This window comes from Lutjanus erythropterus, chromosome 5, assembly GCF_056507025.1.
Source record: "Lutjanus erythropterus isolate fLutEry1 chromosome 5, fLutEry1.hap2, whole genome shotgun sequence".
NCBI lineage: Eukaryota > Metazoa > Chordata > Actinopteri > Lutjaniformes > Lutjanidae > Lutjanus > Lutjanus erythropterus.
The window spans coordinates 29,949,268-29,970,531 of NC_139321.1; the positions used below are offsets into that span (position 1 = coordinate 29,949,268).

General features: G+C 38.7%; 1 protein-coding gene across 3 annotated transcripts in view; it reads right to left on the reverse strand.

Annotated features, from left to right (window-relative positions):
• Positions 1-21,264, reverse strand: part of enox2 (ecto-NOX disulfide-thiol exchanger 2) — a 195,377-nt gene that overhangs the window by 44,435 nt on the left and 129,678 nt on the right. For all 3 annotated transcript variants that reach the window (XM_084719571.1, XM_084719572.1, XM_084719574.1), the window contains 2 exons: positions 19,426-19,581; positions 5,580-5,786 (listed from right to left, as the gene is read on the reverse strand). In XM_084719571.1, the coding sequence (XP_084575697.1) occupies positions 5,580-5,786; positions 19,426-19,581 (363 nt within the window). The remainder of the gene's footprint in view (positions 1-5,579; positions 5,787-19,425; positions 19,582-21,264) is intronic.

Consider the following 21,264-nt stretch of genomic DNA (forward strand, 5'->3'; position numbering starts at 1 on the left):
TTCATGTAATCTGGTCCACACAGTCATGTCCAACCAGAATTAATCTTAATCTTTTTGGTGATCCTCTTCACTTTTCATGTAGTTGTATCACCTGGTCAAAATTTTAATTTGTCCAATAGTTTACAACCAAATAGCTACTAAACCAGAGATTTAGTAGGCCAGCCTCCCCAAGGGGCCTTTAAACAGTTTCAGGGGGAGGCTCCGTAAATGGCAGTTAAACATATATTACAGAGTTATTAATATTGGTTATCAAAAGGAGATCATATAGCCGGAATGTGTGTTATTTGGTTAACTAATAATTTTTTAGGACAAATGTATTATTATTTTGTATTTGGTGTATTCTGACATTATGTCAAACAGCAATTTTTGGCTATCTTGGCTCAATAGTTGAGTGTTTATAGAATCAAACATCACAATCATGATACCATAGATGTCCAGGGACTGACAAAACTAAGCAAGAAAGGGGGCTTTGTCTGAGGGGAGGCCAACAGGCTCAGACTTTGAAAATCCTTGAGCTAAACTAAAGAAATTCCCATCAGCCTGAACTGCACTTTGTATTTAGAGCTAAATAGCAAACGCTAGCATGCTAATATGCAAACAAAAACTGAGAACATGGCAAACATTATACTTGTCTAGCATTCACATATTGGCATTATCATTGTGAGCATACTGATGTCAGCATTTAGCTCAAAACAGCACTTTGCCTGAGCACAGCCTCTCAGAGAAGATGGCTGTAGCCTCTTAGTCTTGTTATTGGATATTTGACGGTAGAGAGGAACAAGAAATAAAGGGAGAGAGAGAGGAGACGGTGGCAAGTGACAAAAAGTCCCTGGTCGGCTTCAGACTAAAGAAGCCTGAACGCTTCTAATTTTTTACAGCTGCCAACGTCACAGTTCCTACTCACATCTGGCGGTCACACTTTTATTAATCAACAATCATTTCTCAGTGACTTTGCAAATATAGCCTGTGATAATTACTAGTCTTACATCTTCTAGGTGGAAATAAAAAAAACAAAACAAAAACAAAAACAAACAAAAAAAAGCAATAGTTTAGGGACTTGAGGCATTGTGCATCTTTTTTATGCAAATGAAGAACATGCCTGGAAGTGTGAATTTGAGTCAACTGAGCAGCAACACAGGAAAAAAGGAGCAGGCGAATGAAAAGGTACACATGAGCTTTACTCTACATGTAGCAGGTTTTCTTTTTGGGCCCGTTGTGTGTAACTTTCCATCACCTTCTACAAACTTAATTTAGGCCTGTTAAAGGATCAATATCAAGCAAATGTTAAAAGGAGAATCTTGATCTAACTAATGTGTTTGAGCCTTAGACTGCATATAAATAAGTTGAAATCCTGTTTAATATATGATCTATAGTTGGAGTGAGTTGTTTTCCCACACCCCCTCCTCCCCAGAGTTGGGTCAACTCAGGCAGGCTGCAGGAACTCTGCAGTAGTGCAAAATGACCTAAGTGACAACTGGACAATGGCAAGTGAGGATGAGTCCTACACTGTAAGTTGATCAGCTGTTTATATCTGTATATCTTCTGGCAATGTTAAGGTAAGCCTGTTATCCTGAAGACAGATGCCTGCTGCTCTGAAAGTACACACTCTGAAGTCTGAGTTCAGCAGCTGGCTGCCAGACTCCATTCACATGCTGCTCAATTTCAATGTTTTAAACATCTTCCCCTAATGAAAGATTATTAATGATTTATTACAACATATAAACAGACACTAACTCATTTGGAGAACATTCAGCATTAATTTGAACTCAAATTAACGTGTAATGGGCAAACTACAATAGTTATTCCAGCCTGGGATGGAAACTTAAAAGGACAGCACAGCTGCATTGTTGTCAAAGTAGAGAGTATTTCACCTTGCTTCCTTAGTTTCTGATGACGTGATAGTATTTTTGTGAATTATTAAAGTAAATATAATGCTATTTACTTTAATAGATAACAAAGGCAAACCACTGAGCAAGCTCTCTAATGGGGTACCACCTTTCTTATTAAACTTGTCATTTCCTTTTTGCTTGTTGTATCCTGTCATTTCAGAAGATATACTGTAGCTGTAGGGTTTTATTGGGTACAGAAGGCCTGCATCATTTTGTCAATGCACGAGAGAGACTTAGGGAGGCCAATTACTCCTCTAGTGGCACTGAAAGACCACAATATCCCTCATTACCTCACTGCTTCCCTCTTATCCTCACACTCTCCTCCTTACTCAATTTTCGCTAATGGCTAGTTGCGGAGCTGAAGTGAAATCATGCCCATTTTGTGATTTAATTGGTTGAAATGATCAGAGAGTGTTTGGATACTTGTATATGCGTGCATGTATGTGTGTGTGTGTGTGTGTGTGTGTGCATACACTAGCTGGACACAGTAATGATGCCCAGTGCGATTCAACATAGTCTCGTCACAGGAGAAGGGGGCGGGTAGTGGTGGATGCCAGAGCAAACAGGAAAAGAAATGCATGTGTGAGTTCGGGGGCTTTCTACTTCAGTCCGCTCTCTCTGCTGCAGGCTCCCAATCTAACACAACTTCAATATTTCATATGAGGAGATCTTAGTGTGCTGGGGCTGCTGGAGTGTGAGCCTTTCCTGGGTACTGTGTTTGCACAGGGTGTGCATGCATGTGTGTGTGTGGTTATTTATGGGAAAACTACACAGCTCTGTCATCTGGTTAATATACGGGCCTCAGCTCCCACATTTCACTGTAAGAATAGAGGCAGACGAAATTACAGGTTCTCTCATTCAGAGTAATTCTCACACAAACAAACGCACACATTTTCAAATGCGTGAACACACACTTAATAATGCTGGGAATGCTAATGAATGAGTTGCTAGGTTAAATGTGTTTTTTTAAAGCAAGAATATAGAGATGAGATTGGGTGTTTGATTTAGGATGTCTGGGCTCCAGAAGCTACTGTGAAAATGAAGATAAGATTAAAAACCATAAGCTGATGTCACATGGATTATAGAGATGCTTTGCTTGCCTTAATGGTCATTGATATTTTCTGTTCTGTCTCATTTATTATTCTCAACTATCAACCTAACAGAGTTGCAAAGAGGGAGAAGCTGCTGGATCTGTACATACAACTCCATCCCCCAACGACTCTGAACTCCCATTTTAAAATGTTCTTTTAATGATCTTCTTAACATAGAAATGGGAGTATCGTAAATAATTTAATGATCATTTAGGTTGGTGGTACTGCCATCAGTTTTAATTATTTAATTTGTTTCTGAGAAATCATATTTTTTATGTAAGATAGGCATGGCGGACAGCTTTAAATTATACAATACCCATGAGCCTCAGCAACTCTTGCCATGGAGAAGAAGGCACGCATCAGAGCTGTAGCTATTCAAAATGAGTGCTGCAGTTGTGAACAAAACATGGAAACACTGACATAAGCCCATTCTGCAACATCGCTGTAACAAAGACTCGCCTTTAAGCCAGCTTTGTTTTACACTGAACCATACGGCGTCGGCACAAAGCCACCTCAGTGTGACCCCTTACACAGCGTGCCAGCTATGCCAACTCAAAAGAATTGTGACATAACGCAGAAGCACACCTATCAACAAGTGATTCTGCTTGTCTGCTCATTCATAATTACACGTAGAGCTGACATCCTCATGAATTTAAAACCTAATTATGTGTTCTTGGATAAACTGACTGTCACTTTATTTATAAAGATCACCTTGTGTGATGATCTGTGGAGACGATTTCTCTCCTCCTGCCTGTCTGTGTGTGTTTCTTAGTGCACATAGTGCTGTGTCAGCTTGTGCAATAGTAGTGAATGTGTAACTCAGCAGCATCCTGACCTGGTGTGTCAGCTTACTCTTTTACACACACTTTAGTCCAGCTCTATTATGGCTCTGTTACTACCTCCCTTGGTGGATCAGAGACGAAACAAATCTGACCCCTGATTCTGCTTCCGTACCTTTTACACAGGATGGCGAGGCGGAATAAAGGCACAACATTCCCACCTTGAACAGGGTGTGTAAAAGAGGCTATCCTTACCAACTCTGAGACCTCAACAAAGTGGGGTTCTTCACTAGAAAAACTGAGTTTCACAAACTTTGTTTCCTGCATTCTGGTGACTTTTGAAAAGTGAAAATAACAAAACAATGCATACCTATAACTGGCACTTATAAGCTGGAAAACACAGTGGGATCACAGCATTAATTCTTAGTTAGTCCAGTCTAAAATTTGATTACAGTAATAAAGAAAATTACATTTTATATTTTTCCTCAGGGTATGTTAGGCTGTTCTGAGAAAAATGTGCCCTTTTCCTTCAAAAGTTTACCTAGTAGAAATCTCTGATCCTTCCATCTCAGTTGTGCTGGATTCATGAGGTAATGTCATTTCTCAAACTACAAAAAATTAAATGTACAGTTCAGGGCTCTTTGAAAAGATAAAGAAAACCTTTCTAGACTAGTAGGCCAAGCAATTCAATACAAGCGTCTTGAATTAGGAGTCACTCCGATCTCTTATACCCCCACCCCCCTGCTCTTTTCTGCTGATTGCAATATCTGCTTTGTTCATTCTCTTGCCATCACAAATACAAGTAATTCATGTGCAAGGTATGTAAAATGTGTAGGATATTAGATTAATGTACAGCACAGATACAACAGTGCTCCTTTGTTACCTTCTTCTGTTGCTTTTAAAAATTTTATTTCACCTTTTTTTATTTTACTGTAAACTCATTTAAAACATTCTGAAATAAAACTTTACATTGGAGACGGGAATTCTTCTGTCCAGGATGTCTAAAATTTTGTTGCATTTCTTTCTCTAAGTTCTCTCCATTTCTCTCTGTGTCTTTCATTCACTGAAGAGACAGAGGAGGTAGAGACATGACTATAGTCATGTCTGGAAGGGAACTCTAGATTTGTGAAACTTGTAAATTTGTACTAATTTTCTCTTCATTGTGCTCGTGGTACAAACTGATTTTGTTTTATATTGTGACAACACTGTGGTTAAGATCTGGATAGGTTTAGAGACAAAAAAAACATGGATAGGGAAAAAATATCACGCTTGCAAGATCTTTTGCAGGTCTGCGTTCCCCTTCTAGACATGACCCATGAGCATGGACATACTAAGTAGAGCTGCATATAGCTACACAGCAGGTGCAAGCAGTTCTCTTCTGAATCACAAAACAACATTTGGTATAGCTGTAAACTTGAGCAGGTGGAAACAGTTGGCTCTTTGTAGGGCTTATGCACAGTGGACAGTGCCAGAAATTTGCCATAAATCAGGAAAAACGTGAGAATTGTGAATCCAGGAGGAACCCAGGAGAGTGCAATGAAAAATGGGGGTCTCCTGGGTTGTCAAGTATGGTCACTGATGCTAAATTCATTCACAGTTTACAGGTACAATTCTACACCCTGAATCCAAAAGTGAAGTATTTCTTATCAAAAGTCACCTTGGGAGTTTTTATGTACACCAGCTTTTTAAATGAAGCAACCAGATATTTTACAACTCCATGTATTCTTGCATGACATTTATCCACGTGGCAATAGCAAAAATACACTGAAATATTATGCTAATAAACACTTAGACAATTAGTAAAATGAAGAGCTGCTTACCGGACAGGAAGAGAGCCTTGTCCACAGTAAACTCTTCAGCAAATCTGATGTGGCAGAAGTTTTTCTTGCTTTTGCGTATGGCGGTGATATCACCACACTGTCCAAAGACCTCCATGATGAGCTGCTCCGTGGCGTTCTCGGGCAGACCGCCTACAAACACCGTTTTACACCCTGGAGGACGCTCTCTCGTGGCTGGAGGGGGGAGATCTGTTGAAAAGTAGTTGAACAGTAGAAAAAGTACATTTATGTATGTTGTGTCAACCATCACTGGGTTGAAATATTTATGGCATAGTTCAGATTAGCTGAAGTGGGCATGTATGAGGTACTTATTTACATAAGTTTATATGAAGTACCATAAATACTTGGTGTATTACCAACAACAGATGGCGGTTAGCATGCCCCCAGTTTGGGGAAGCAGTGGGAGGACAGTCTAGGACGCTATGCAATATATGGCTGTAGACATGGTCAGCAGCAAAGTGTATTTTATCTGCTTTAAAAAAAAAAAACCATCCATTTAAGAGTACACTACATTCAGAATATTGTCACTGCTTTACCATCCTGTCAGACAGACTTTTCCAAGGGAAAATCATCGTTATATGAGCCAAACTGCACTCTCTCCAAAACCAACCAAACTCCATTAGTAATTTTATCACGCAGAAAACTGGAGTTGCTGGTCTACAGCTGCCTCCATTAGTTTAGCTTGTTTGTGTTTTGTGTCACTTTGGTGTTTTAAAGTTATGTTTTTTGGGCCTTTTCTTGCCTTTATTTTGATAGGATAGCTGAAAAGTAGATAGGAAAGGGGGGTGAAGACAGAGAGGGGATGACACGCAGCAAAGGGCCACAGGCTGGAGTTGAACCAGCAGCCACTGCAGAGGACCGACAGCCTCCATACATGGGACGGACACTACCAACTGAGCTAAACAGCCGCCCCATCACTTCGGTGTTTTAAAAGGTTAGTTTGAATTCACTGAAGTCACACAATAATACAAACAAAATCAAAGCAGTGATAGACCAGCACTTGTGTTCTTCAAGTTAAACCACAGGAGTCTAGTTGCTTTGAAGAGAGCAGTTTTTGGCTTATATAACAGTGGTCTTCCCATTGGAAATGGCTGTTTGATGACAAGGTAAAGTGATGGGAAAATGTTCTAAATGTTCTAAATATAGCGTACACTGCGATACAGATTGTTTTTAAGTGGACCCTTTTAAAGTACCTAAAACATGCTTTGTTGCTGGCCTTGTCTACAGCAGCACATTGATTAGCTTCTGTGCTGGTACCCCTGCAGCTTCTTTAAACTGGGGGGGGTAATACACTGACTATTGATAAGTACATCACACAACCTGACTTCAAATAACCTGAACTGTCTCTTTAAGGCAAGGATGGAAAAAAAACCTGACTGATGAAACCGTGTGCACATTTATATTGAGGTTGTACACACAACTCAAGAAACGATTCAGCCGTCCCAGAACACCAAAACCCGTTGATGTTCGGTATGAATTATGCCCTTTTAGAAGCGGAAAACAATATGTCCAATGGCAAGAACACACTGTTTTGATTAAAACGCTGCTGGAAATCGTTTTGGCAGATTGGAGGAGCAGGTCTGATTTCCTGTCTTTTATTTTCACTCAAACAGAAATATGTATGCCACTATGTATAGCCAATAAAAGAACCTCCAAATAACAACAACAATATCAGAAGAGAAAGAAAAGATGCAGCTGCTCACTTGTAGCACCAATCCAAAAATATTTATTCAATTCTTACCTCAAATGCCACATTTGAATGGGACTGATTCCAACAGGTTCAACAAAAATCAAGCCAGGGTGTTTATACAGTGGATAAATATATTAAACACGCATAAAAGTTAAAAATATAGACGAGAATATTATGGAACTGTAAGCCACCCATACAAACAGAAACTGACTAAGCCTGATTATGTACAATAAAAAAGATGCTTCAAGCAAAGACTCCTTTTCCCAAAGAAGGGAAAGTGGCACACAAGGAGCCTGCCATGATAAAGCATCAAATCCCCTCATAATGACTGAGGAAAACAAAAGCAAATACATAATATCCAGAAGGCATAAATGACAAATAAATCCCAAAAAGGACCTGAGGTCAAACTCCACATTCAGGCTGAGGAGAATAGCGCCATGTCACACTAACAAAAAGAGCATGAAGAAGAAGATGAATTTGTTTTAAAAACAGACCACATTCTGGAGCTTGATGCTGGTAGAATTTGATTACGCCATATTTAAAACATAGCACTTATGACCTAAAAAATAATAAAGCTTAATGCATGAATAATGATAACTTGCAGCAATATGCTCAGATCATTTTTTTGTTAGATAAATGTTAATATCGAATCATTCCATGCATGAAAATGAAATCCTTTTTGGCCACAAAGTGATTGCAAATCCTCTCATGTGGAAGGTCCCCTGCATTGCAGCAATCACTTATTCAACACAGATGAGTGTTGACTAATCTAATCTCCAATAGATCAAGCTTCTCATCCATGATGAATGTGATTAGCCGGGTCTATGAGGAGTGAACCAGCTAATCAGTGAAACGCTGAGAACGATGCATTTCCGGATGTCTGCTAGAAAGGCCTTGGAATCACTGATGCTCCCACCCCTGCAGATATCGATACCCTGAAATGAACGGAGGTTGAACTTGAGGTGCATCAGGAGGGATGGGTTGATCAGTACTAAGTGTTTCAGATTTCTTGGGGTCTTATTTAAGTTTGATCAAACAGATTTCAAGACTGTCAAACTGAAACACGTTCTCAATAGGTGGTAAACTTCTGCAGCAGGATCACTGGTACTCAACAGAGAAGTCTGTTCTGTATTACAAACAGTTGCTCAACAGATCTTTGCCGTCTGGTTCCTTTCTGACTCCCATTAGCTAAAACAAATATGTAAAAACTCTTACAACACTCTGTCATCTCTCAACCAATTTAAACCAAAATCTAAGGAAAATGATTTGTTTAAAATGATTTAGTATTTAAAATATATATAATAATATATTTGGATAGTGAAAGAAAGAATGAGATTAAGATACAAACAGCTGATTTCTCAGCAGCGTGGCTGGTGTCATTCTACATCAACAACCAATCCTGACTTTGACTCCACATCCACTCACACCCCTGTAAAAAAAGAAGCAGCCATTTCTCCACAAAAAGCTGTAAATAAAACACTTGGCTCTGTGTCTCCTCATCCTTGTCCTTGGTATCATCTGCTCACAAATTTGCTGGCTTCTACTGCACATCAACTTATAAATGAAACTGCTGACACTGACTTCAGTGGCCTCTGTATTTACTTTCATATAACAGCGTGTGAAGTCTTTGTTATCTTTCATTTGTGCATGTGGGAATCTGATTTTGGCTACATTTTAAAAACAATGTGAACAGCCAAACAAAACAAAAAAATAATAAATCCAAATTGACCATGAGGGTTTGCAGTGTGACGTAGCTTAAGGCTGTACTCAGATTAAATCAGGCACTGTGGCAATTAGCACAGTTTTATTCGTCGAAATGGGAGTGTTTATCTGTTCTTAGAGCATAACCTCTGTGAAACAATCAGAGAATAATAGTTTATTTCTCTGAGTCACTGGCTTCTCGTGACCACAGCTCCCTCTCTTTATTCACTCTGTAGCTTGCCAGAAATGGAAACAAACTAGGAAGGAAGCTTCTGGGTCAGCATAAACTATAAGCTAGACAGAGACTTCAACACAAGATAAGCCAAGCAAGCGCGTCCTGGTAGCTAGTTATCTGTCTTTAGCAGTGGCCTTGGGTTCGATTCCCACCTGTGGTCCTTTGCTGCGTGCCATCCCTTTGATGCGTTTCAACTTTTTACTGCCTTTTTCCCCAGAATTCATTGCCTGCATTCCCCACTACTGCAGCATAAATGCACTGCCTCTTCAAATAAATGAGAGAACAGGCATTGTGCCTCTAAATTAGGGCTGAACAACTTTGAAAAAATATCTAATTGCAGTTATTTTGACTGATATTGCAATTACTATATGATTGGTGATATAAGAGGAAATACAAATTTTTATATCATTATTCTAATCTTCATTGTAAAACATATTAAAATGATTACAGTGTGAGTTTTGCAGGGATCTGTACCAAGTCTGTAGATAAAGATGTGTAGGCCAGGACGTCTCTGCAACGCAACATTTAATTTAAAATGGCATTCTGACACGCATTTTGTCTTTAATAAATTCTGTGCTTGCTAGGATTTGAAAATGGGAAAAGGCAATATTGTGATTTCGATAAGATTTTGATTAATTATTCAGCTCTAGTCTAAATTCAGCCTAAGTAAGGAGCAGAGCAGTTGTATTGAGCCAGGATGACTGAATCACATTTAGTAAAGCCAGCTGTCATTAGGGCTCCAATCCTAATTGTATGGTCATAAATAAAGCAACCAACTGGAATACATATTTTACAAAAAGAAAAAAGAAAAATTTATGGGATGTCAAGCATTGAAAACAATGCAATCCAAAGTCAGAGTTTTTGTCTGGCTAAAAAGATTTATCAGCTCATAATCCCCCTGCTGTCAGAGCTCCTTGTACTTTCATGCAGCACTCTGAAGAGTTTCAACAAAACTTTCAGTCCCTGAGTCCGAGCCAGCACTGGCCCTTTCTTTTAACTGTCTCTCTCTCACACAGGCTCCCACTGCTATGCGAGTCTGCTGCCTCTTTCCTTTAAATGTGACTGGTAAAGCAAAATATCGACTGAAGTTTCATTGCTTGACCGCCAGAGTTGGAGGATTAAACTAGTTTTGAGTTGAGATGGACAGAAGAAGTAAAGGTGCTGCAGAAAAAGCTTGCGATAGCAAAAAAGCTTTGTTGGCAGATGCAACAAAGAATTCCAAATTAACTGACCTTTTCGGTCCACGAGTGGCTGATGGTGGTGATGGGGAGAGCAGGGAGGACAGGGAAAGGAGAACAGGTGCTGTGCAGCAGCAACCTAATGTGTCATGTTGTAAATTAAATGAAAATAATTTTGTTTTGCAGCAGAAAGTTTTGGTTGTTTTGGCTTCAGTTGGGTAATTTGTAAGTAGCGAACAACAGTTTGGAGGAGTGAGATAATTTTGTTATCCAGCTACCTGCTGTGCTGCTGAACCCCACTGTTCAGCACATTAGGATTTCATTTTATGCAAATGTACTATGCACAAGATTCAGATAACTATTCATGATTTCCTGATTGAATTACAATAAATACACAATATCATACAACATATGACAGCATTAGTGAAAAGTTCAAGTGATTATGCAAATAAAAAGCAGTTGAACTCGAGGCAGAAAGACGGGGAGAGGATGCAGAGAGCATCTTTAACAGGATCCACTGCAATGATAATATTTTCACATGCTGCTGCCAGACAGATTTTGAAAAGTAATATATTGTCAAATGTCAAAAATAAAGACTGAATCAAGTTTTGGTCCAAAATCCAACTCAACATTTGTGTGTCAGTTTGTGTAACTGTGAGATGGACAGTTCAACGCTGATGATTTTAAAATGCAGACAGAGAAACTAAGCGGAAGAAGGTGGATGCAGGATCCACGGTAGAAAAAAGAGCAAGGGATGGAGAGATGAGACATTGACAGTTAATGAAAAGAATGCAGTATACAAAACTGCAGATTCCATAACACTATGACCCTACAATTTTGTCGCACTTTCTGTATTTATTGAGGATTAAAATATTACAACCCAATTTCAAAAAAGTTGGGTAAAATGCCAAGAAAATTTAATGATTTGCAAATCCTTGTCAGTACAAAGACCAGATATTTAATGTTCAAACTGATAAACCTTATTGTTTTTTTGTAAAGATACACTAATTCCTGCAAAATGTTCTAAAAAAATTGGAACAGCAGCAACAAAAGACTGGGAAACCTGTGGAATACTCAAAAAACATTCCACAAGTAAACTGGTCAATTGATAACATATCATAGTATCATGATTAGGTATTAAAGAGGCATTCTCTAAAGGTTCAGTCATCCACAAGCAAGGATGGGGCGAGGGCCACTACTTTGTGAAAAACTGTGTGAGCAAATAGTCTGACAGTTTATCAATAGCATTTTTCAACAAACAATTTCAAGAAATTTAAGGATTTCATAAATCTCTGCATGTAAGGGGCAAGTCTGAAAATCAACACTAAATATATCATGTATCAGCAACATCCAGGAAGACATCCCGACTCGTCTGAGACCACATTTCACATTGTTTTTAGAAGTCATGGACTTTGTGTCCTCCAGGCCAAAGAATAAAGTATCGTCCAGATTGTTACGAGTGCAAATTTCAAAAGCCAGCATCTGTGATGCTCATGGCATCATGGCAGACTGTCACATCTGTTAAGGCCCCATTAATGCTGCAAGGTACATACAGGTTTTGGAGCAACTTATGCTGCCATCCAGACAATTTTTTTTTCAGAGATGTACCGACATGTGACAACAGCGTGGCTTCATAGTAAAAGCTCTGATACTTTCCATTAAAGTTCTGGTAAGTTCTGGTACTAAACTGGCCTTCCTGCAGTCCATACCTGCCTCTAACTGAAAATGTGTGATGCATTATGAAGCACAAAATTCAACAACAGAGACCCTGGACTGCTGAGCAACTGAAGTCGTATAGAAAAAGTGATGCATCGCAGTGGTGAACATGCCCCTGTTCCACCTTTTTTGAAATATGTTGCAGGATCCAAGCAAGAATGAGTGTATTTTCACAAAAAATGAAAAAGTTAATCTATTTGAACATAAATATTTGTACTGTATTTAATACAACTAAAGGTTGAAAAGTATTCACAAATCATTGCATCCTGTTTTTATTTACACTGAATACAGCATCCCAACTTTTTTGTAACTGGGGCTATGCAAAGAACTAATAATATAATACAATAAAATATAAAAACTAAATAACCTGCCTCAAACATAACCACATAATTGAATCTGGTGTATTAGATTGAATTATAATGTATTTGTTTTTTGCATGCTTGGTTATTGATTTTGAATTTTGGTAAATTAGCAGACTGAATTTTGAGATATTATGAATCATTGGTCGACTAATGAACTGGTTGATGCGCTTTTATTCTTAAATGTTACTTTGGATAAATATTATGGCTACTGTAAAGCTAATACAGACACTGATTCTCAGTCCAGCCATGTCCCATAGGTCTGCTTCCCACATGGTCACCTGCTGGTTGCTACACTAACACAGGTCATCACCATCCATCACTTTGACTGGCTAAATACCTTTTTATGGCCTGAAGGGGCAGCCACAAGGAGGAGGCTCTCTCAAAGGACTGTTATTCAAAAGATAAACTACATTTACAGACACTCAAGTTAACATGTTTAGTTCATTCACGTCACACATGATGCAGTTTGTTCTATCATGATTCTATCCTCAGTCTATTCGTAAATTTGTCCACTTTTCTTCTGGGTCTTGGTTGACTAATAAATTGAATTTAGATTTTTTTTAAGGCCTAGGTTATTTTTTTATGTGTTTCTATGAAGAACTAATTTCGCGTAATTAGTCATTACTAAAAATGGCTAGACAACCCAATAATACTTGAGATACTTAAGACAACCTTCTGCATGACTGCATTAATGTGCTAGAAAACAATAAAGGTTTTTACAACTAAAACTAATCAAAAATGCCTGAATTACAACAACTAACAAATTCTTTATTTGAGCCCTAAGGACATCTATGTCAGCAATTAGATGAAAAAATCCCCCAGAAATATTTGTCTTTATTTAAACTAATTGGAGTGTGTATGTATGTAACACTGGGACACACTGCTGGTATCCTCAAAGCTAAAAAGAACATTTTTCATCTAACCTGGAGGGTAATTACAAAATATCTATCTCAGACTGTCTTCAGAAGTTTGAAAGAGTAAAAGAGATGGACAACACAGAGTTCGATGTCCAATTGGACCAAAGTATAGTCCATTGGTCCAGATTTTAAATGAGAAGTCTTTGCCATCCATTTAGAGAAGAAAAAGGTACTAGACTACTTTAGCCCTGTAGTAGATAGGTGGGTGGGAAGAAGTGGCAGTGGAGAAGGTGAAAAGGGCTGAATGTGAAGGGTCCGACTGAAAAAAAAAAGGACAAGAATGCAACAAGAAAAGACCTTGATGAAGATGCACACTGATCCTCAGGTTATACACACTTAGGAACCAGGAAGAGGGAGAGAAAGCACAAGAGCTGGGGGAGGGCTGTAGGGTTGTTGCTGTTCAGTTACAGGTCAGTGAGAGGGGACGCTGCATGTGGTGTCAGGTTGAGTGCATGCAGCTAGAGGGTGACGACTACTTGTGATAGACACTATATGCAACCTTGTTGCTGGACGCCTTTGCTTTGATGTATTCAGGCTTTTAGCAAATATCACTGGCAATCTTTGTTTCCCTTTGTTTCTTGCGTAGTGTATAAACCTCAAACCATCTGCATCACTCATATATCTCTGGTTCAGACCAATACTTGGGGCTGTTGTACCACAGATTCCACAGTATTATTAAATAATGTTACTCCACATGGAGGAAATGTTTCCACATCACATTTACTAACTTGTAATGCCATAGTGAAGTCTATATAGTCTACTTTGAAAAGCAATCAATTATGTGGTTTCTTAAAACAGAGAAGCCTCCAGCTTCTCAAATGTGAACATTTTCTGGTTTTCTTTCAGGCTGAAACTAACAATTAGTTTAATTGTCGTTTAATCTGTAGATTATTTTTTTGGTTAATTGATAAAATGACAGAAAATGGTGACAGGTGTTTCCCAAAGCCCAAGGTGATGTCCTCCTCCTCTGCAACCCAAAGATATTCAGTTTACTGTCATAGATTAAAGAAAATACTCACACTCAAAAAGCTGGAATCAGAGAATTTTCACATTTTTTTCTTAAAGAATTACTCAAACGGATTAATCAGTTATTAAAATAGGTAGCAATTATTTCATTAGTTTCATTGATTAAGTTTTCTTAACCTTCTATGATAGCTAACTGATCTTAAAATGTCTTGTTTCTTCCGACCAGCAGTCTACAACCCCAAAATAATCACTTTGGACAATGGGAACTTGCTATGAGCATTTTTTATTATTTCCAAAATAAATATCAGATAAGTCAATACTAAAAGTCATTAGTTGCAGCCATATATGGCAACATTTTAAACATTTTTTCATCTCAAGAGTTTTATCCATAGACATCATTATTTTGCATCCAAAAGTACTTTTGACAGCATGTAGTTTGAAATAACGATTCACTTCTATCATCAGTGTTCTCCTCTCAGTCCCCCTCAGCTCTATCTGACTGGGAGAAGATAGATGCTTTAGTGAGGCAGACGGTAAAATGATCCTCAGTAATAACACTTACTTTACAAGGAAATTTTACCTTTTTAATGTGAGGCCTGACTGATTTTTTCTGCTCAAAAACCAACCTGGTATAACCAATAACTTGCCCAATTGCTTATTTCCAGAAATTTCAAAAGACATTTTACCTTCAGCGTGATAGAATTTCGTAACGTGCCTATTCTATGAAGTGACTGAGTAGACATTGTCTCTATGGCTGGACAATACCCAATAAGGTGTTCTATCCATGCATCAATTTTTCACTGCTCTCTGCAGGTCCAGTTGTGTCAACTGCAGAGTTTCCCAGCATATGCCAGATGTCCTTCTCTCTAGCCATGTCCTCCAGCTCCTTGAGGGGGATCCTAAGGTGGGATGTACAGTATAATCCATACTGAATTTTCAGGGTCTGCCCCTGTGTCACCTTCAAGTCAGACATGCCTGGAATTCCTCCACTTGGAAGCATTCTTTCAATGGAAAGAAGCAGCAGTTCTACTCCTACTGGAGGTCACCACGGGTCCAAAAATACGTTCCCAGACCTGGACCTGGAAGTGTAGTACCCAGAACCAAATTGGATCTGTCTATTATTTGAAAATTGAGACCCAGGCCCATGAACAGTCGACAAATGTCCTGACTTGGAGACATAGATCTGATCGAAACTTATTTCACAGCAGATCCTTATTGACAAGTTAAGGTTAACTTACAAGTTGTCAAAATAAAGCTTTGTGCTTTACCTAATGAAATGCTAGTAGCCTTCTGCCCTGTGCCTGGACGTGACCCATATCATCCATCCTCCTTGCCAGGAAAGTTGATAAAATACAGGTTTTTCTGTTATTCTTTTTGCTGACTGAAACAGCATGGTTAATCCACTTGTTATTTCAGCTTAAATGGCCGCCTGCCATCATGGAGACAGTTGACAAATGTGACTCAGAATCAGCTTTGCAGTTTTGTTGCATTGAGCATAATAAAGTACACTACAAGTGTTTGTCATTTTGAACTATAGTAATGATTAATCATCTCTTGCCATGGCCGCTAATGTTAGCAGTGCTAATTTGCTATCATCTGTGCTCTCCAAGTCAGGGCCACTTGCTTGTGTAGGTCATTTGGTATTACTTTGTGGCCACAGATGCAGTTTGTTCTATCATGATAAACACTGTCTGATCACAGCCAGGTCTTCTCTGATGTACTCAGATATACAGTTGTAACAGTTAATTGATTAGGTGACTGAAATAAAATTAGTTGTTTTCATCATTTTGGTTTCAGCTTCTTAAATGTGAGAATTTGCTGCTCTTCTGTGATGATGATGATATAATTGAAGAGGTTTTTTTTTTTTGGACTGTTGGTTGGACAAAAGAAGTAATTTGAAGATGTCATCTTGGACTCATCTTGGAATTATGATGAGCATTTTTCACAACTGTTTGACATTTTATAGACTAAAGGATTAACTGTGAAATAAATGGCAGATTAAGCGATAATATATTTTTTTTCAGCCCTACTAAAGTATTACATATAAAGCTAAACATACCTGATATCCATGGTAACAGAACCAGATGCAAAACAGACCAGACTGTCAAATGTGTATCAAAACCCATATGGGTCCCAGATTGGTTCTGGGGTAGGGTTGGGCTGTCCATCGCAATGTTTGACAGTCATCATCATCATCACAGCAATATGATTTCAAAGCCTTCTGCATTTCAGGTAGTTTGTCCTCTAGAGATGCCATAGAATTGTTGCCTAAGTTCTGTTTTTGATATGTGGGAGAGAAAATAAAAAGAAGCTGTTGCTGCTGTCTGTCTGACTGCACTACGTCTCCATGTCATGTTTAATAATTTCTTTTTGAACACAACTAAGTTACTGACATGTGGCACTGGGACAAAGACCCTCTTAAATCCAGCAATGATATCATCATTCCACTGCATTGTTTCACTCCAGACATCTGTGTCACACTGTGGTCATCATCTGTGTCAATTTGGTAGACTTTGCAAAACCCTAGGGTGGACCCTTGAAGATCTCTAACTCTGACCCTCTTCTGGTCCCTGAGGATGAACCCAGACATTAGGAAGGGAAGTTCAGCAGCTTAACAGCTCAGTTTCCATCATTTGGGTAGACTAACTGGTATCGTGAGACATTTTACGTTCAGGCTTAGCTCCATTTTCTGCACCAATTCATGTGTCTGGATCTCACGCTCCATCTTCACTTTATTTGTGGAGAAGAAAATAATTGTAAGTTGCAGCCCTAATTCCAAGTGCTTCACATTTGGCTTCAAACCAACACAACACACTGGTGGTCCAATGAGGTCAACAGAACAACATCACTGCCACAAAGCAGAGCTGCAATCCTAAGGTAACTAAAGACAGCACTCTAGGAATCTAGCTGTCCATGTAAATTATAAAGCGACTTGGTGACAATCCACAGCCCTTCCAGACACACCAATGCAGATAAGTCTTTGAATTGTTTTAGTTGGGCACCTCGCCTGGGACCAATTTGTCTTTAGAGATGCTACCTGGAGCTGCTGGCCCCAACAACACAACTCGCAGGGTTTAGTGGCTTAAGTGTACAATGTGGAGCTGAATCTTACGGAGTTACTTGACTTTCATGAGAAAAATCAAGGCCAAGCTGTTTCCCTCAGATGTCTGCCTATTCAAAATACTTGGCTTAGAGATTTACTTCTTTTTATGGCACTGAAATAGGTGACAGGCGAAGAGATCTTAAGTAGAGATGGGGATCAAAAAAGTGACTGAAGAGAACTGGGACAGAGTAGAAAGTCACAGGGTAGAGAAAGTACAAAGTTTAGTGTGAAGATGAGAAAAGTCCACAATTAAGTGTTGTGTCCATGCATCAGTAAGGATCAAAAGAGCTTTAGATTTTAGGGTACAGATAATCTTGGACATAGCATGAAGGTGTGATGTAAATCTTCAAATCCATGTATGCATACCAGGTCACACAGAAGACAGAAAAAGTTGTACTTATGTCACAGTGATCGTGACAGGCTTTAAAGTTGTTTGGTAATTTCTTGACAAGCTGATCCCTCATACAGCCTTAGGCTTTATATGTGCACCAGGTGCCTAGTTCATTTTCCCATACTGACGAATAGCTAGAAAGATTTTAAACTTTTAATCAGCTTTTCCCTCTGCACCATATTGTGACAGTGACAGTTTATACTGAGCCATAATGCACACACTACAGATACACAATCAGAGCTTTAAGACAGTGTTATAGGTATGGTAAAAGAATCATATTTGCCTAAGAGAATACAAGAGTGTGGGTTTTGTTTTGTGAAAGGATTGTAAACTCCCAAATGCTGCAGTGGTGAGGAGGCTTTTGTCTTAGTTCACCTTGAAGATGGCATGCAAGACTTGTTTGAATAAAGTCCCCAGGCAGAAACCTTTCTCTGGCAGGAAATCTGAAAAGCGAAGGTGGGATCAATCAAAGCACCCCCCACTACCTCTTCTCTAACTCTGGCTAATTGGAAGGTGGAGGTGAGATAAATATAAACAACAGCTTTGTGCAGCACACCTCTAGTCAAGATTATACAAAGCGACTTGCAGTGGAAAGTCTGTTGTGTGAATGTAAATACAGTCAACAGTGATCAGCAAGAGAACGACAGAAACACTAAACAGAACTGATTAACTTTTCACTTTGGCATTGTTGATTGATGTTTCCCATATTGTTCATGGATGTTTCTTATATTAGAATAAGTCGGAGCAAAATATCTAATACATTTCTTAGCTCTGACACATGTAACAAAAACATAATCTTCACGGAGATGGAAAATCCAAACAAATTACATGCTGTTGTCACTCTTCTGGGCAAAATTATGCATTAGGGATGCAAACACATACGGTGAAAAAAAGGAGAGCTATCCCACAGTGTAATTTCATGTAACAATGTGACAAAAGTCTGTTGTATATGCTTCAATAAATATGAATAGTTAATATACTTTTATAAATAAGAGACAGACAAATGTTAAGCACCAATTAAGTTTATCTTCTGAATCTGAAGAAGAACGTACTTTATTAATTCGATTTGAAATTCGATTTTTTTCACTCAATTTTTAATTATTTTACACCTGAATACACATATGCACACAAATTTTGTGGGAGAGTCTGTAGCTGCCCAGAAACAGGTGCTGAAAGTAGTTGGAAGGTTTGGTGCCATGCTCAAGTACCTAGACAGTGCCCAGGAGGTGAACTGACACGTCCGCAGCTACCAGTCCACGCTCTGTAGTTTGGTTATTGCACATTTTAACGTGTTTGTCTGCTTGACTTCTTTTATTCACTCAGAGATTAAACATGACAATTAACTTTAGTCTTTGTTTCTTGTAAATAAAACAATTCGAAAAGAGGCAAGTACAAATTGACTTTGGGCAAGTAGATTTCTAACCCACTTGCCTGACTTGGAGACTGGGCAAGTGAAAAAAAAAATATTAATGATGAACCCTGCTTATGTTACACAATAATGTGCCTTTCATTGCGGTGTGAGTGTTTTGCTGGCAGACAGTGCAAGATTAGCATGTTAATGTGACTTACTGGGGTTGGGTGGGAACAGGGTGCAGCTCTTGCAGTGAATGATCTCCTTGACGAGTGGCACATCCTGGGAGAGGGGTGCAGGCACCATACTGAGGCCGGGCATCATGGGATTCAGGGGGGTAATGCCAGCCATCATACCAAGGTTGGGATCAAAATCTGCAAGCAGAAGAGAATATGAATGAGATCATGCGGCAGATCCTCCCTGGGAAAAAAGTAACACCTACACAATGAGATTTAAAACACAGACATGGTTCCAACAGCCAACCTTTGGTAAGGTATCATTTCAGCCCAGAGTTTATCTTTTAGGTTCCATTTCATGCTGTGTACTTATTCCCTGAGTGATTCCTCCGTCAACACCAGTGACACACAAGCAGCCTACACATAATGGAATACACATCCATTCATGAATAAATCATCTTGTAAACAACATGCATATTTTAAGAAGTTTTTAGAGAGCCACTCTCTCTGTCACTCCTGCTGTTTGAATGATAACCACATAGATAATGTACACAGCTGGGTCTAAAATCTAAGTAACAGAGGAGCTTTATTTACAATATCGATTTGCACTGCAGCACTGGCATCCACAGCCAACACACGTGCTTTTATGTGCACATGCTTCGCAGTATGGAGGTTTTTGAAATGGAAATGACGCTGCCCTCCAGTATGTGCCTCAACATCACCTGCAGAGGATTTGGAGTTGACAATTATGCCGCAGGGTGTGCAGTGTTTATGCACCTGTGTATGTGCATGCAGGAGCACTGCTCACTAAAACAAATCCTTCACTGGAGATTATACACACACTGTAATATACTAGACGTGAAACAAAATCAAACCGACACACTGGTAAATATTTTACAGAAGGTGTTATTTGCTGACACAGTTGATGAATTCAGAATCATGAAACGCATAAATAAACAAGCAACATAAGTAGAAAACTGAGAGAAATACAACAGCTCAGACATGCATTCTACTAAGATATGATTGTTCAGGTTTGACTGACATGTTAATGTTTATTTTACTATATGCTTATTATTGAGGTTGTATTCTGCAGTGGTGTTGAACTGAACTGCATTAGACCGACAAGTTTTGTAATGTTTTGCTTGCCCCAACATGAGGTACACTTCACTTAACACATTTCAATATAATGCAGTGCATTAACACCACCTCTAACTACACCCTCTATAAAGATACCTTTAGAAAGTTTTATTTTAGAAGCTTCATAAGGGAGTAAAATGTGGCAGAGCTGTGGTACTGAACTGCATTAGACTATATGGCTGTCAAGTCGCAGAATAGGTATATCATTTTTATTTGATTACATACATTTTTTATTTCAAAATGTCCCCTTTCAACTGCCTTTTTTCTTTAATAATGGCTATTCTGCCGTCAGCAGTTGGTTTGAGTTGTGTATTCTGTTGCTATAGCAGCTACTGACAGAGTTAACTTTAACTGACAGTGTCAACACAATACTCATAATGGCAAAATTACTGCATGCACAAATCCAAATTTATCAAAACACCATCCATTTTAAATGTTTTTATAATGAGTTCAAACTATTTGTAAACCACTAAAATGTATGAATTTAAAATCTGCAAAAGAACTGCTGAAATGTGCACAATTTTAGATACTTACAGATGCTGAATCTACTCTACTCTATTTGATTTGAATTATTTAGCACATATAAAACAATGCCATACAAATAATAACAAGAATAGTGGCCAAAAGCCTACATATAAATTGGAGCAAATCAAAGTGCAATTACATCTATTGATACAGTTTAACAGGGGAAAAAATACCTGTACCTGTAAATTCATTTATTGCTTGATTTGTGTAATATAGTTT